Source organism: Astyanax mexicanus, chromosome 16 (assembly GCF_023375975.1).
Source record: "Astyanax mexicanus isolate ESR-SI-001 chromosome 16, AstMex3_surface, whole genome shotgun sequence".
Taxonomy (NCBI): domain Eukaryota; kingdom Metazoa; phylum Chordata; class Actinopteri; order Characiformes; family Acestrorhamphidae; genus Astyanax; species Astyanax mexicanus.
In genome coordinates, this window is record NC_064423.1 from 12384072 (window position 1) to 12399416 (window position 15345).

Sequence of the window (15345 nt, forward strand, 5' to 3'; positions counted from 1 at the left end):
ATGATCATTTTAGTCAAACTCTTACCTATAAATAGGAAAATCAGAGAAACAGATTCAGAAATTAAAGTGGTCTCTTTTTCTTCCAGAGCAGTATCTTAGAAATACAGAAATGCTGGACACTGGCCACGGAAGACCTGTGTCATGCATATTCATGAGCTACCTCCCCTTTATCCTGCACGTACGTGATACATATTCATGACGCTAGTGTGCATATTCATGAGTTTGCGATATAAAGGTTGCTACGCCACACGTTTCAATGTCACAGCGGTATTTGTTTTCTTAGGACGGAGTGAAGGTTACCTGCTTCAACAGTGCTTGAACGGCAACCAACCCTCTGTCTCTTAACACACTTTAATCCACTGTCATATTCATTATTTTTATTCTCGGTAATTTATCCTGGAGTGATCTATTTAGCCGTAATCTGAGAGTCCAGCTCGCCACGTTGGTGTTTAACTAGCTGTTATCTCTGCTGAGAGACTCTGCGACGAAATCGTCCGCTTTACACGAATAATACTCAAGTTTAATCTTCGGACAGACAACCAGAAAACCGAGGTAAGTGTGAAATAACGTGTTTTTGAGTTGAATAAAGCTAAATTAGGTTGTAAATTGACAGTTTGCGCCTGTGTACGTGTGCTCTCGACAGGCCTTCGTATGTTTTTAGCGTGGGCTGATGCTAAATAACGTTAGCGTAGCTAACCTAACTTAGCTGTTAGGTAACCTAGCCAACAACAGATTGCTGCTGTACGGCTTATTTATTAGCTAGCCAGGTTAGCTAACTAGCCATTTAACTACCTATTTAGATTAGAAACTGTGCGTTTTGGCATTATTTTATTTATATTCGTTATGTTCTCGGCGGTTGAAGGACCTGGAAATAAACACAACGTTACACCCCCCCTCCCCCTACTAAGATGTGTTTTCCCTGATTAATGGCGGGTTCTGGGAACCAGGTCAGTATTTTTTTTTGTTAATATCCATTTAGCTAGCTAGTGTTTGCTGTCCAAGTCAATTTTTTTTTGCAATAAATAGCAACAAATGCTCAGAATGTGAAAAAAAAAACAGGTAAAATAGTAGACGGGGATTATCTAACGTTAATCTGGGCTGCTGGAGAAAAGGCCGCAATGCAGCAGTTCCGTCTATATTCAGCTTGATTTAGTAAAGTTGACCATTTTCTGTACGGTACGTTTTAATATCGATCGAAATTTTAGTGTAGGCTATTCGTAATTTAATAAAGTATAACATGAAAATATGATGGGTTAGCAAGTAATGACAGAAGCGTTTTTTTAAACAGGTCACTGCCTTTTTTTTTCATTTTCATTTATAAGTTTCCAAAAGCACAACATTACAAGCGATGACCATCAGCAATAATAATCCAAAATAAACTAAAAACGAACAACCATAAAGTTTAAGAAACTAAACAATAGTTTAGAGCAGATTTTCGCAATACATTAGTCATATTTTCGACGACAGAAGGATTAATTTGGCTCCCTCTACTAAGATGGGGTTTCCCATTTTAATAGCAGGTTCTGGGAACCAGTGTTTTTCCAGTAAGGACCAATTAGCTAATGTTTGCTGTTCAGTTTGATACTTTCTAAGACAGACCATGTGTTTAAAGCAATAAATGCTCAAAATGTAAAAAACCGGTACAACACGACCAGGATTATCTAACCTTAATCTGGGCTGCTGGAACACAAGTTCACTGTGTATTCAGCTTCTTTTAGTAAAAACACACTTTTTCTGTACTGTAAGCTTTGTACAGATTAGCTGTTTCTGTGAACTATTTATGTTCAAGCCTTGTAAAGATACGTTTTAATCATAGTGCTCTGTCAGTTTGCGCTCAACACACTGTGACCAAACACAAGAGCTCACATTTCTCACTAAATATCAAAACATTTCACATTTAAAGATCATATGGACGTTCAGAGTCCATTTTAGTCCCATATTCAGCTGTTTTTATTTCGTTCTGTAACGATACAGAAAGCTAAGAACAGGAGCCGGACCCACAGGAAGCAGAGATGGGCATGACAGAAATAATCATTGGCTAATTAACTAATGGGAAAATAATCAACAGATATGTTGACTGTAATAGCATCCCTTACATACTATACCTTTTTTTATTTTTACTTTGTATTCAGACTCGTGGTTGTAGATCCTTATGATTGTACTACAACTAGCAATTGCGCATTTAGTGCAATTATCTTCAAGAAAAGATATAACGTGCAAGATGGTAATTAAATTTAGTAAGTCTTAAGTAAACATGTTTCACTGCAAATAAGTCTGTGATAAAAAAAAAAAACAAGAGAACAAATCTGAAACATTTTAGGTGATTGTGATATAGAGGAGGGGGGGGAATACTTCGAAGAAAACAACCCCAGAAAAAAAGAAACCTGTGGCTTGTAAAAGTGACAATCTTTGTGTTAACAGTTCTTAAATGCTTTAACACTAAATTTAAAAGCCTGGGAAAAGCAAAAGTGTTACATTAGTAAAAAAAAAAATAGATGTTAGTAATTGTATCAAACGTATAGTCGTATTACTTAATCTGTTTTTAGATTAGTAATGTTAAATTAGTGCATTTATATTTGGTAACTTTTTAGCACGATCTATTGGGAAAGAGAAGAGGTGACTAGTATACTGGCTTGTGATTAATTATTAACCACAAGTTAAATTACTGTTGGCTGTTTATTCAGTTAGTGTGGTCTAGGTCGTAATGGGCTTTGTGCACTTTCGAGCTGGAGAAACCTGCAAGAGAGGCAAGCTGGCGGTCCCTCAGAGGCCTATCTACAGAAGCCAGCTGTGAGGTGTTAGCTGGAGGTTTTGTAAAAGGGAGCGATAAGGATTCTAGCTGACTGGTTTAGGAGGTCAGAGTAGGACTGCCGAAAAATAACATTGATTGCTATTTATTTAGTTTCCTGCAGTGTTACAAAAAACAAGATATTTAATCAGATTAATGATAATGATACTATGTCCTTAATACCATGACTCATTGAATGGATGCATCCAAAAACAAACCAAAAATTTGTATGAAACTTAGAATAGAGTCACTTTTGCCTCAAGCATCAACATCACACTAATTAAATACTTTGGGCAAATTCAACATCGACATGCCAGATATACAACACTATCAGATGCTCTTGTAAACATTAATACAAAAGTTAATACTCAAGCTTCATTAGTGCTGCTACTTCAAACCTTTGAAACCTGCTTTTGATTTGATCAATAAAACTTAAGAAACCTTGAGCAGTATTGTAAATGCAAATTATTGAAGGTATATAATTGGGTTAATAATTGCCTTTAGTGGTCCTAATTCTAAATCAGTATTGCATACAAATACTTTGGGTATAGAGCTGTATAGGTTGCCTAGGCAAAACCAGCCTGATACAGTTTTAGTCTTCTAGACTGGAGTTAAGCCCTTTGTGCTAAATTACTATGCCAAAGCTGCCTGTGTTGGTGTTTTAGTCTAGGACTTTAATCTGTGTTGGGAGAACCTGACCCCTTATGTCTACTGTATGGTCCTGTATGAACAGTAATAACTGGGTTAAGGATTTCCTGCTGTGTCTGGAACTGTAAACACTGATTAAAGTAGGAGTCTGCTACAGACTGACTGGGTGGTGTTTACTGTAACACGAAGAGATGAATATTAACAGGATGACTCTTAATCCGTCTTTCCTTGTATTCAAAGGAATGCTTGTGTTTTCAACCAGAGGTTGGGAGTGGGAGCCTTTAAAAAACTGAAGCCCTTGGGTAGATGGTGAAATGAGATTGTGTAAAGCCTCTAACACTTCCTTTTTTCATTCTTCATGTACGATGTACAGGTGCTGGTCAACTAATTAGAATAATTTGAAATAGTGCAATCATGAAATTCTTTGAATGCATTTTTTGTGCAGAAAGCAAATCAGGTGTTCACCGCACCTGTCCTACTCGTTAGACTAATCACAGAACTCGTTACCTGGAAAAAAATTTGCTCAGCTGAGCTTTCCAAAAGGCCCATTTAGGCCATTTAACTGTGACACTGTTGTTTTATGGAATTAGAATAATGGAGAAACCGTTTCATTGAATTAGAATAATTTTTATTATAATTACAATCATCACTTTCTCAGTATTTTGTGGCTGCCCCCTTGGCTTGTATGACTGCCTGAAGTCTCCGCGGCATCGATTTGTCCAGCTTGTCGCAAGTTTCCGCACTCACAGCTTCCCAGGCAGTGGCGATGTTCTGCTTCAGTTGGTCCAGCGTAGTAGGCTTTCTGTCGCAAATTTTCCGCTTGACGATGGCCCAAAGGTTTTCAATGACATTGAGGTCAGGCGAGTTGGCCGGCCATGCCAAAACTTCAAGCTGTTTTTTAGTGAACCAATCTTTGGTCGACTTTGCCGCATGAGCCGGTGCAAGATCCTGTTGAAATATGAAGTCTTCTTCGCCGAACTGTTCCTCAACAGTCGGAATCAGGAACGTTTCCAGAACATCTTGATATACGGCAGCATTGACAGTCTTCTTGAGGAAGCAGAGTTTCCCTACACCTCGAGCGGACATGCATCCCCAGACCATAACGCTCTGGGGAAACTTGACGGATCTTTTCACGCACTCGTGGTTGTAGGTTTCGCCACCACGACGCCAGACACGAGGACCTTGGTCACCGAAGGAGATGCAGAAGCGTGATTCGTCACTGAAGACCACTTTCTGCCAGTCTTCAGCAGTCCACTCGCCGTGTTCTTTGGCCCACTTCAGCCGTTTCTCCATTTGTTTCTTGTTCAGCATCGGTTTTACTGCTGGAACGCGAGATTTGAAGCCGAGTTGGCGCAGATGACGGTAAGTGGTTGATCTGGAGACGTCAGCGCCGGTCTGCTTGTTCCACAAGTCGGTGAGCTCGGAAGTGGACTTGAACCGGTTGCTGACTGCGATCTTTCTCAGCTGCTTGTTGTCGCGAGCAGAAGTTTTTCGGACGCCGGAACAGTTGGTGCGCTTGCTGCAGTTTTTCTTGAGAGCTTTGCAGACGGAAGACTGGCTGATGCCGAGCTGCTCAGCAATTTTAGTTTGGGTCAAGCCTTGTTGGCGAAGGGCTTGAATTTGAGCCACTATTCCGGTTGAGAGGTCACGCTGCTTACCCATGATTGATTTTACAACTTAGAAATTCTACTCAACCCTGACTTTATACTGCACAGTGAACACTCTTCACAGAAAACAAAAATTCGAGCATTTATTCTAATTCAATGAAACTGTTTCTCCATTATTCTAATTCAATAAAACAACAGTGTCACAGTTAAATGGCCTAAATGGGCCTTTTGGAAAGCTCAGCTGAGCAAATTTTTTTCCAGGTAACGAGTTCTGTGATTAGTCTAACGAGTAGGACAGGTGCGGTGAACACCTGATTTGCTTTCTGCACAAAAAATGCATTCAAAGAATTTCATGATTGCACTATTTCAAATTATTCTAATTCGTTGACCAGCACCTGTATAAGTCATAATCACAGGGCTATAAGGAGTGGGAAGAAGTTAGTTGCGAAACATAAACGGAGGTCATGTTTGGGATGTAGTTGCTCAGACACTTGGATATGCATGTGTTTAAAGGTCTTTCCTGTTCATGTTATGAGCCGTGTTGCGTTAATGAGATCATGTTGTTTAATGCCATAATCTACCTGTGTTCACAGCATAATGAGCTCCCAAGTGAGACAGAATTTCCATCAGGACTGTGAGGCCGCCATCAACCGGCAGATTAACCTAGAGCTGTACGCTTCCTATGTCTACCTGTCCATGGTAGGGGTCTTCATAAATGTGTTTGGAAATGAGAACTCTTCTAGGACTGCAGGGCTTATTTCCTAGATTTTGTGCGATTTGATGTACTGTAAAGATATTATGCTTGATATAATTAGGTATTTGTATATATTTGACCAAAACCAAACAAAGTGAAATATTTGATTTGGGGCTGAATCCTAAAAAATTCATATTCAGTATACCACTGATCACAATTTGCATTAATTTAATAGCCCAAATATATTTTAATTTTAACCAAAATTATTTTTTTTTATATTATAATTAAAACAATTGCACAACTACAATTTTAAAAAACTGTATATTGCCCAACAAAACACAATGTGATCTAAGTCATTGTTCAATGTAAATTTGCATCCTTAGTATTAATTAAGCTGTTACTGTATCTTAGTTTTTAGAGTAACTCTAAGGCACAATATAGGCAAGGAAACTAAAACATTCAGAGCATTTAAAGTTAAAATGCTGCTCTGTAACTTAAGTGTGAACAGGAAGATGACTGTTCTGAAGACTAAATAATAATCTACAGTAGTCCTGCTATTAATGGCACTGCAAGCGTTTAATAAGACAACCAGTCGCAGCTTAGGTTCTATTAATATACTTGTGCCTTATTTGGAAAAAGCACACAAATCAAACCCTCTTCAAAACAGCAAGCATGTTTTTCATGATGTAGACCCTTTAACAGTACAGTCAATGCAAAAAAAGCAGAGCAGTGTTTGCACAAGTCTTGCAAATATAAATGTGTGTTTAACCAATATTATGTGTTCTGGCAAATCAATCATGTAATAAAGAGATTTTTTTTCCAGAATAATGCAGGCCTGTCTTAAACTGTCATTATGATTGAGTGTTAATACTGCTCAATAAGATGATACGTTTTGCAATATATAACAATAGTAATCATCATATGTCCTTTCATAGTAGTAAGGGAAAGAGGAATCCATGATGAGGTTTTGAAATTATATGAAGTGTTTAGGCTAGATTGGAATCTGCCCACAGGCAGCAGGTTTATGTTGCTCAATATGGGGTGGAACAGTCAAAGTTCAACAAGTGTATGAGCTTTGGCCTCTGATGGCAACAGTTTAGTAAACATTATGCTTTAAGTTAAACTTTTAATGACCCGACCTCCTTTTTTTCCAGCACACAGGCATTTGCTTTGAGATATTACAAAGGATTAATTGAGTAAAATCAGTAATGGTATTTTTATTGTTTGGGGGGTAATATGCACTGAATGGGAATAGTCAGAAAATGCTAGTATGTCAAATTAACGCAGAAGTCCAGTAGCACCTAAAAGTTATGCACTTATTGAGGTCAGTAAATACACTAAGTAGAGCTCAATTTATTATTGTTGGCTTTCTGTCTCTCGTAATTTTTACGCAGTGAAATGTGCAGTATTTGCTTTACACCTTTAGCTGTACTTGAATGTGGGCCCCTTTACCATGAAATGACACATTGGCGGCTGATCACTACAACCCAGTCAGAGAAAAGTTTCAGTTGCTGTTTGATTCTTGTAGTTCTAAACTATGTTGAGTTCCTTTATTTTATTTTAAAATTAATCTGTTCATTCAGAGAACTGTATCTCACAATCAACTCTCTATATTGCAGTCCTACTACTTTGACAGGGATGACCAAGCTTTGCCCAACTTCGCAAAGTTTTTCCACAAGCAGTCTCATGAGGAGCGAGAGCATGCTGAGAAACTGATGAAACTTCAGAACCAGAGGGGAGGAAGGATCTTCCTGCAGGACATCAGGGTTTGTGTTTTCTGGGTTTTATTTACTAAAATGAATAGGGCCTTGTAATATGCTGTGCACTTTATGAACAAATATGCAGGCAGCCAGTAGCTTATATAACAGAGGGGCTTGGGGTGGACTATGAATAAGAAAGTAAATTGAGTGGTGTGTGTCTTTAGGCATGTGAGGGGCTCTGTTAGGGAGTGGCGAAAACTGGACTAGAGATATCGAAGGATGGCTTGGGTGGAGTTCTTATCACTTGTAACCACTGAAGTTGCACCACAACTGCTTTAAAACAGGCAGTACAGTGAGGCACGTGTTGGTGCTCTAGAATTGAAAATTATAACAAGTTTGTCCCGGTTACAGAAGTGAGCAGTATAGTAGATATAGAGATTCTTTATTATGAGAGAGTTGTGAAATTTTGGCCAATTAAATTAGTCCTCAGTACAGTAAGTATTGTGGATGTTGGAAGAGTTAATATGAAGTGAAGGCGTCAAATGCTGCTTTCAGAGATGTGAAAACTGAAGTGTCCTTGATAATTATGTGATTCCTTTTCCTTTTTCACAACAGAAACCAGAGCGTGACGAGTGGGGCAGTGGTGTAGAGGCCTTGGAGTGTGCCCTGCAGCTGGAGAAAAGCGTCAACCAGTCTCTGCTGGACCTGCACAAGGTCGCCTCTGAACGCAACGATCCTCATGTAAGCACCCATCTCAGAAATGGCACTTAATATCTGCAAAGGCTCTTCAGGAAATCAGTTTTAAAGATAGATCGGCAAATAAAAATAATGCATACAGGGTCAGTAACTTGAGGGAGCATTTTTCCAATCCTCCTTTTGGAAAGCTACCTTCCTGCAGTGTTTGACTTCAACCCAGTTCTTAGGGGCAGTAATTAGTTGGATTTTGGTTCATCTAAGGATAATTAGGGTTGCATCCAAAGTTCCCAGCATGCTGGCTTACCAGTAGCAGGATTGGATAGGGGTAAAGAGCTTGTACTAATTGCACTTTTTTTTTTTTTTTTTTCCCCTTTCCCCTCCCCCTCCCCAGATGTGCGACTTCATTGAGACACACTACCTGGACGAACAGGTGAAGTCCATCAAGGAGCTGGCCGACTGGGTGTCCAACCTGCGCCGCATGGGTGCTCCTCAGAACGGCATGGCCGAATACCTGTTTGATAAGCACACACTGGGCAAAGAGAGCAGTTAAAGCTCCCGTCCCTATCTCCCCTAGCCGCCTGCTTACCTTCCTCAATCCCTCCTTATTCCATCCAGCAGCTTTTTCTGTCTGGCTGGTCCACCTGTTCAGACAATTGTACTTGTTGAAAAGCTTTCTTCTATATTCCTGCCTCAATACTATACTTCCCACAAGCCATTGCCTGCTTGCCTCGTAGGCTCGTCCTTCACTTTGCCTGTGTGTGCTGTGTGTCTTTTTATTATGGAAGTTATTACAATTATAACCAAATAAAATGGAAACCTCTGGATTCTGGAAAAAAGCCTGTTGTCTTTGCTGGTTGCTTTTAAAGTATTACTCAGGATTAACAGATTCAGTTTCTTGCCGCCAAAACCAGGGTTAATAGAGTGGTGCAAACAAGTGTTCATATGGTGTTGGTGTTTTTTTTTTTTTTTTTTTTTTTTTTTTTAAACTGGGTTCGTACGGTCATGAAAAACCTGAAAGTCATGCGATTTCAAACTAGCACTTTTCAGGCTAAGTTTTGGAAAAATAAAAATACCTAAAGTTTTGGAAAAGTGATGGAAATTTGATCTACAAACCTTGCGTTTCCATTTTTTGATAGATATTTTAAGCTAACTAATACACCAGCTGTTCAATTGGTTCTGTAATTTAGCCCTACACGATGGAGCACTCAGGAGCAGAAATATTTTATTACTGAAGATAATTTATCAAATTAATTTTAGGCTTACTGTAATCTATTTGGATTATTGTTGATGAGCATTGGTTTTGTCTGTGTCTGCACTGTTTTAAGTATTGTATGGTTATGAAAATGTCCCTTAGTCATGGAAATGTATTGGTTAAAAACTATATGAACCCTGTGTAAATGTAATCTAAAGAAACGTTGATATAATTTACAGGTTTGTCAAAAGTTATTACCACCCATATTGGACAGTGCAGTGGTTAATTATGATAGAATTATTCCTACAAGAAAAAACAAAAGACTGACCTTCCCATTCAGATTAAATGAGGTCCCACAGTAGGGAGGAGAAGGTTCTTTCGGCTTGTCTTGTTCAAGAGCTGGCTTTCAGCCCCCAAATGCCTCCTAAATTGTTTATTTGAATGACTTTATAACCACATGTAAAATGAAATGATATTTAAAATTTAGCCATATAAATGATTTATTTTATACTCTGTGCTACTACACACTCCTTGTTTCGAACTGATTAACAACTAGATTTTAAGTAATCTAATATGTAGTTTCCTCAAATATCTAAGACGTACTCGGAATCAGTCAGTTGCAACAATACAGTCTATATGCTGTCACGTATGGATGGAGTGCTTACTATACTGTGTAGAGAGCTCAGTGAAGACTTGCAGATGCCACCATACATCTTGACCAGTCACGTGTGGCTTTAACAAAACCTGTTCACAATCAGAAGCTGGCTCATTCACAACTACCCATCAGTGTAGGAATGGCAAAAATAATGGAACACAATACATCTTCCTGGTCTCACACTTAAGTGCAGAGAAAGTATAGAGAGTCTCTGGGCCTCATTTATACACGCTCAGATTTCATAGCGTCTATGCTAATCCACTGAAACTTTAGTTCAGAAGTCTTATTTCAGCGAAAGGAGAAGTGAAAACCAATTGGCACCAGACTTCTGTTTTCATTTGAACACCTGTTATGTAAAAAGGAAGCATCTAAAAGGAATTATTTTTCCCTTAGAAACAAAACCTGACTTCTGATGCAAGTCATGGTTGTGGTCTTTAAATATTAAAAGCCGCTTCAGATCTGAAGCGTTAAATAACTCGCACCTGAGTGATGTTTTAAGATAAATGTGCAAAATTGCCCCAAGAAGGCTGGAAAGAATTAAAAACAAGCCGGCGTATATGGTTTGCTGTTAATAAAATGGCAGTATTATAATATTCTAATTTTGTAAAATACTGGCTCTTAGTATTTTTTATTAGCTGTAAGCCATAATCATCAACAATAAAAGCAATAAACACTTAAAATTGATCTCTCTGTGTGCAATACATCTCTATAATATATGGGTTTCACATTTTGAACTGAAATAAAAATAACTTTTTAGTTAGATTCTAATTTTTGCACTTCTATAGGATGAAAAACATGCAGGACATGTGGTTTTAAACTGGCACAGCTTTTGGGACACTTTTTTTGCAGATTTGCATATATTGTTTTATAATGGTGAAGGTATCTTTATTATTTTAAATGATTTTATTTAATCATAATGTTTAGTGCCATTTTTAATGCAAAATTTGTTTAGCATTTTATCAAGATTTTAATCTCCTCTTATATTTTTGCAACTGTTTTCAAAACATTAATTTAGAGAAGTCATTTTGGAAATTTGGGGGAGGGGTTCCACAAAGCATTCATGTTTAGGGCACCCACCAAAATCTCCGGCCCTGCTCTAGTGCGCCATACCAACAGGACAATGCTCATCCACATACTGCTGCCATATCAAGAGCTTGTCTTTAGGACAGATTTTATGCATCGCTAAACCTTTCCCTGCTTAAAAATGCGTGGCATGCTATTGAACTCGCTATGTGTATGTGTATCTTAATATATATTGCTCCTATCAGTCTAGATTTTCCTTCCAAATAGCATTGCAATCTGACACTTCCTTGATAAGCGTATAATCAAATCACTGTCCAGTATGAGTTGTTAAAATGAATATTCATCAAGTCATGAAAAATGTATTAACGTCATTATATATGTCACACAGTCCTCAAGGTCATGTGAAGGAAGACATTACATCAGTAGTGTTTTGTGCATGTCATGTTCTGGCTTTGAGTCATGTTGATTCCAATTGAGCAAATGCAGAGTCACTGTTCATTACTCACAGAACTATGTGGAAAAACCGGCCTCTGTACACTCACGCATGTGTCTGCAAGTGTGTCTGTGGTTACTGTTGCTACAGTATTTAGCTGATCTCATGCTGACTGTATATGATAGAGAGTAATTTAAACATGATTAAACTCTCTTCACTGTAAAAAAAAATACTTTCACCAACTTAAAAATTTCTACTGATGTGTTGCACTCATTTTTTTTTTATTTGGTCTAATTTAAGGCCTGCAAGAAGTATATTTAAAGTTCTGCTGACAACCCTAGAATTTTTGTCCAATTAAAGAAAATATGTTGAGACAAACCAAATACACCCTAGTTGGTCCAATTACATATTTTTATACATAATTTAATGTCCCGGTTTCACTAGGTTAGTTTAATGGACTATTTAGACTTTTTCTTCATTAAATCTGCCTTTTTTCTCGCTGACGTGAACCATTGTGCCTCATTGGTGCTGTGGGATCATGTGACTTCACTATCTAATTGGAACAGGCGGCTGCTACGGATGTGAATCAAATGATAAGGAGGGAGAGCACATCAGATTCGACATCACCACATTTAAAACAACTCAATAGACATTTACTGTATATAATCTTAAGAGATAGAAGTGAAGATAAGAAAACACACATAAGCCTAAAACACACATCATAGGCCTCTCCTTACCTAGTTTTCCATCTGGTGTGCTCTCCCTCTTTAACTTTTTTGGCACAAGGGTGCAAAAGCAAGTACAAGCACAGCTCACACACTTCTCATAATTAATGTATTTGAAATACTTATAGCTTTGAACGACCCTACTTCTCAAAGCCGTCTCTGATTCTGTTACATCAACCGTATTTGTAGGCAACTGTCAGTATGACAGTGTCCTGTTTTTTTTGTCAGACACAGGTGTACCATGTTTGGCGGTCTTCTGTATGGCTCTCCCAAGAGTTGATGTCAGTGGCACACTGTTTCATATCCTTCTTGCACATATCTTTGAAGCACAGTCTTGAGCACCTTCTGGGCCTGACTTAAAAATCATATTAAGGAGAACAATTTTAAGTTTAGTTTTTTTACAGTGCACAAAACCCCCATTAACATCAACACAGTTTAGCTGAAGAACCAGGGACATGCTTTAAAGTCACCCCTGGGTTTCTCTTTGTGTCCTGCTCAACATCCTGACAGTCACACACAGATTTGATTACATTATCTTACAGGATCTGATATCCTGCACTGATCAATAATTTGTAACTGTAGTATTGTGAATGTCTGGGCTTTGAGTGTTCATCAGTGGGTGTACTGTATTGATCAGCTGTAAATTCAGCAGTCTGTACTGCAGCAGCAACATGAGACAAAATCATTTGTGTCATTGGGAGCAGATACAAGAAGTTGAGAGTGGGTCCTTCCAAACAGATCCATACAGTTGTTCCAGTTAGCTAAAAGCAGTGAGCAGCAGATACCAAGGTTGCCACCTTTCAGAAAAGAAAATAAAGGATGCCCACCATAGATTCTTTGGGCTATAACCAACACAGGGATGATCAAGAAATCAAGTAGTTTTATTGTCAATATTGCATATGTACAGGACATAAAGAGAATTTAAATTACATTACCCTCCTTCCCAAGCGTTACAGGAAGTACAGAAAATATTATAAATGTAAAATAATGGGAGACACTAAATGTACAATACAACAAGGACACAGATAGACATAAATGAGACAAAAGACACAATACTGCAATAGTGATGTGAGAAGGGATTAAAGAGGGAATGACAGTACAGGTTTAAAGTATGAGCAGAACCCATATAACAGTAGTGCAAATATAGAACTATATTAAAAAAATGCTTTAAGGCTGGTAAAGTGAACAAGTATTTACAGTTCTTTAAATGTCACATTTATTGGGGAAATTAAAGTGGGTATGACTGTGCATGTATAAGCAGGTAAAATCAATTAGTCACACGTATAGCCTGAAAGGAAATTTATTACCAATAAACACCTTTAAAAAGTGCAGTTTATTCAATCTTAAATAAAATATGTATGTTTGTGTGAAGTGTGCAACAATTAACTTTTAAAATCTAAACTAAATGAATTGAGAACTTAATGCATTGTGCATTACTATAGGGACTCTCTTTGAACCCTGGGGACATTTTTACGTCTTCTGCATTTGTCTGCTGCCTGTCTTATGACTTGAAAGGTCATCCAAATCACAGTAATAATATAATTTATGCTACAATCACTGATGTTACAACATGGTCTAGGTCAGCTTGTAACATAAATAAATGAGACCAGCATGCTCTCCTGGTTTCCCACCCACACATACAACCTATGTCAAAAGGTTTGATTTACTTAATTTGTAATGAATGCACAACTTAACTCAGTTAAGACAATTAGGGAAGAAAGGGAAATTAACAAACAAAAAGCACAACATAAAGATTAAGAAAAGTACTGTATTTTTCACATTATAAGACGCACCATATTATAAGGCACATTATCAATAAACATCTATTTTCTGTTCTATTTTCATACACAAGACGCACTGAATTATAGGGCACATTTTAAGAGACACTATAAGGAACTTCTAATTTAAGGAACTTCTAATTTAGCAGTTCTCGCCACTGGGTGGTGGTGGGGGGTATCTAACTAAGTTAAGTAAAGCTAAGTAAACAAAACTGTAATAAAAAAGGCTTTCTTTTAAAGTCAAATGAGCGCTGGCTGTTAATCTACACAGATTTTTCTCCTGAAAACTGTTTATTTGTGTGAGTAAATCACTTTTGTTTATTTACAGTATGCTTAGATCCTGGAACATTAGCATTAGCAGCTAACCGCCCGAGGCGTGCTAGCCAGGGTTAGGAGCAGACTACAGGCTGATAATACTCCTTATAGTGTGAAAAATACAGTAACTTACATAACAACCAAAAGAAAATGAAATTCAAATGTGGAAGATTTTGGGTGTGAAACCTGTTCCTAAAATCAAATAGTGTTAAAAACAATTAATAGTAATTAATAGTCCTGAAAGACAAGGTATTTATATATATATCTTGAGTTGACTTCGAAGTTGCAAACACTTGTGCTGTAAATATGATAATATCCAGCTAGCGTTGTTCTGCTGCAGCCAGCTTTCTAGTCAGATTGATGCAGTTTTTTTTTTGTTTGTTTGTTTTTTTTATTTATTTTTTTTTAGGTTCGTTCCATCAATATTTTTTGATAATAAAAAGTATATTTCTTTTGTTTAAAAACTAAAAATAACTCAGACTGATACAACTATAAAAAATATTTGCATTTAGCAATAACAAAAATGATTGTTTTTTATTGTATATTATGTTTTTATATGTAGTGAATATATAAAGAAAAGTTCTACTTTCAGAAAAAATGTCAACCCATGTTTTTGTACAAAACGATAATTTGCAAACGGATCTAATTTTATTAAAGAACAAAATCAATTTCCCTTTTTTGTCTTCTGCATATAAACAAATCGTTTGGCTGTTATATATATCTGATGTCGAATGATCTGTAGAAAATGTTAACTATGCAGACATTTTCTTTGATTCTAGCTAATTACTTTTGTATTTTTGTAATTATTGTATTTTTTTTTTTTTTAATATACGGGAAAAAATAAATTTAAGGATGTGGGCAGGCTCTCCGTAAATCAGCTCTGTTATAACTGCAGTGAGCGGTTATAAAGCACACTGTTTTAAAGCAGAGTCGGTTCATTAAGTTTATCAAGAGCTTTATATCAGAAAATTACTGCGAGCCGCAGGAGGGAGCTCGCGAGTGAGTCCAATATAAATGGAGTGAATATATGAATGGGGTGATATTCTTTTGATTTCGGCATGTCAAACTAAATATTTTGCTTTAAAAAGATA

General features: G+C 37.3%; 1 protein-coding gene across 1 annotated transcript; it reads left to right on the forward strand.

The window, feature by feature from the left end:
- The first annotated feature begins 217 nt into the window (after positions 1–217).
- Positions 218–8969, forward strand: fth1a (ferritin, heavy polypeptide 1a). Its single transcript, XM_007237353.4, has 5 exons — positions 218–552; positions 5637–5742; positions 7357–7503; positions 8053–8178; positions 8525–8969. The coding sequence occupies exons 2-5, from the start codon at positions 5641–5643 to the stop codon at positions 8681–8683; spliced, it is 534 nt and encodes a 177-aa protein (XP_007237415.1). The 5' UTR covers positions 218–552; positions 5637–5640; the 3' UTR covers positions 8684–8969.
- Positions 8970–15345: the final 6376 nt, after the last annotated feature.

Excerpts from the sequence above, each read along its gene's own strand:
- fth1a (XM_007237353.4), top strand. The coding sequence starts at position 5,641 with ATGAGCTCCCAAGTGAGACAGAATTTCCATCAGGACTGTGAGGCCGCC. Across the intron at positions 7,504-8,052 it reads TCTTCCTGCAGGACATCAGG|AAACCAGAGCGTGACGAGTG; the intron begins GTTTGTGTTTTC and ends TTTTCACAACAG. Across the intron at positions 8,179-8,524 it reads CTGAACGCAACGATCCTCAT|ATGTGCGACTTCATTGAGAC; the intron begins GTAAGCACCCAT and ends CCCCCTCCCCAG.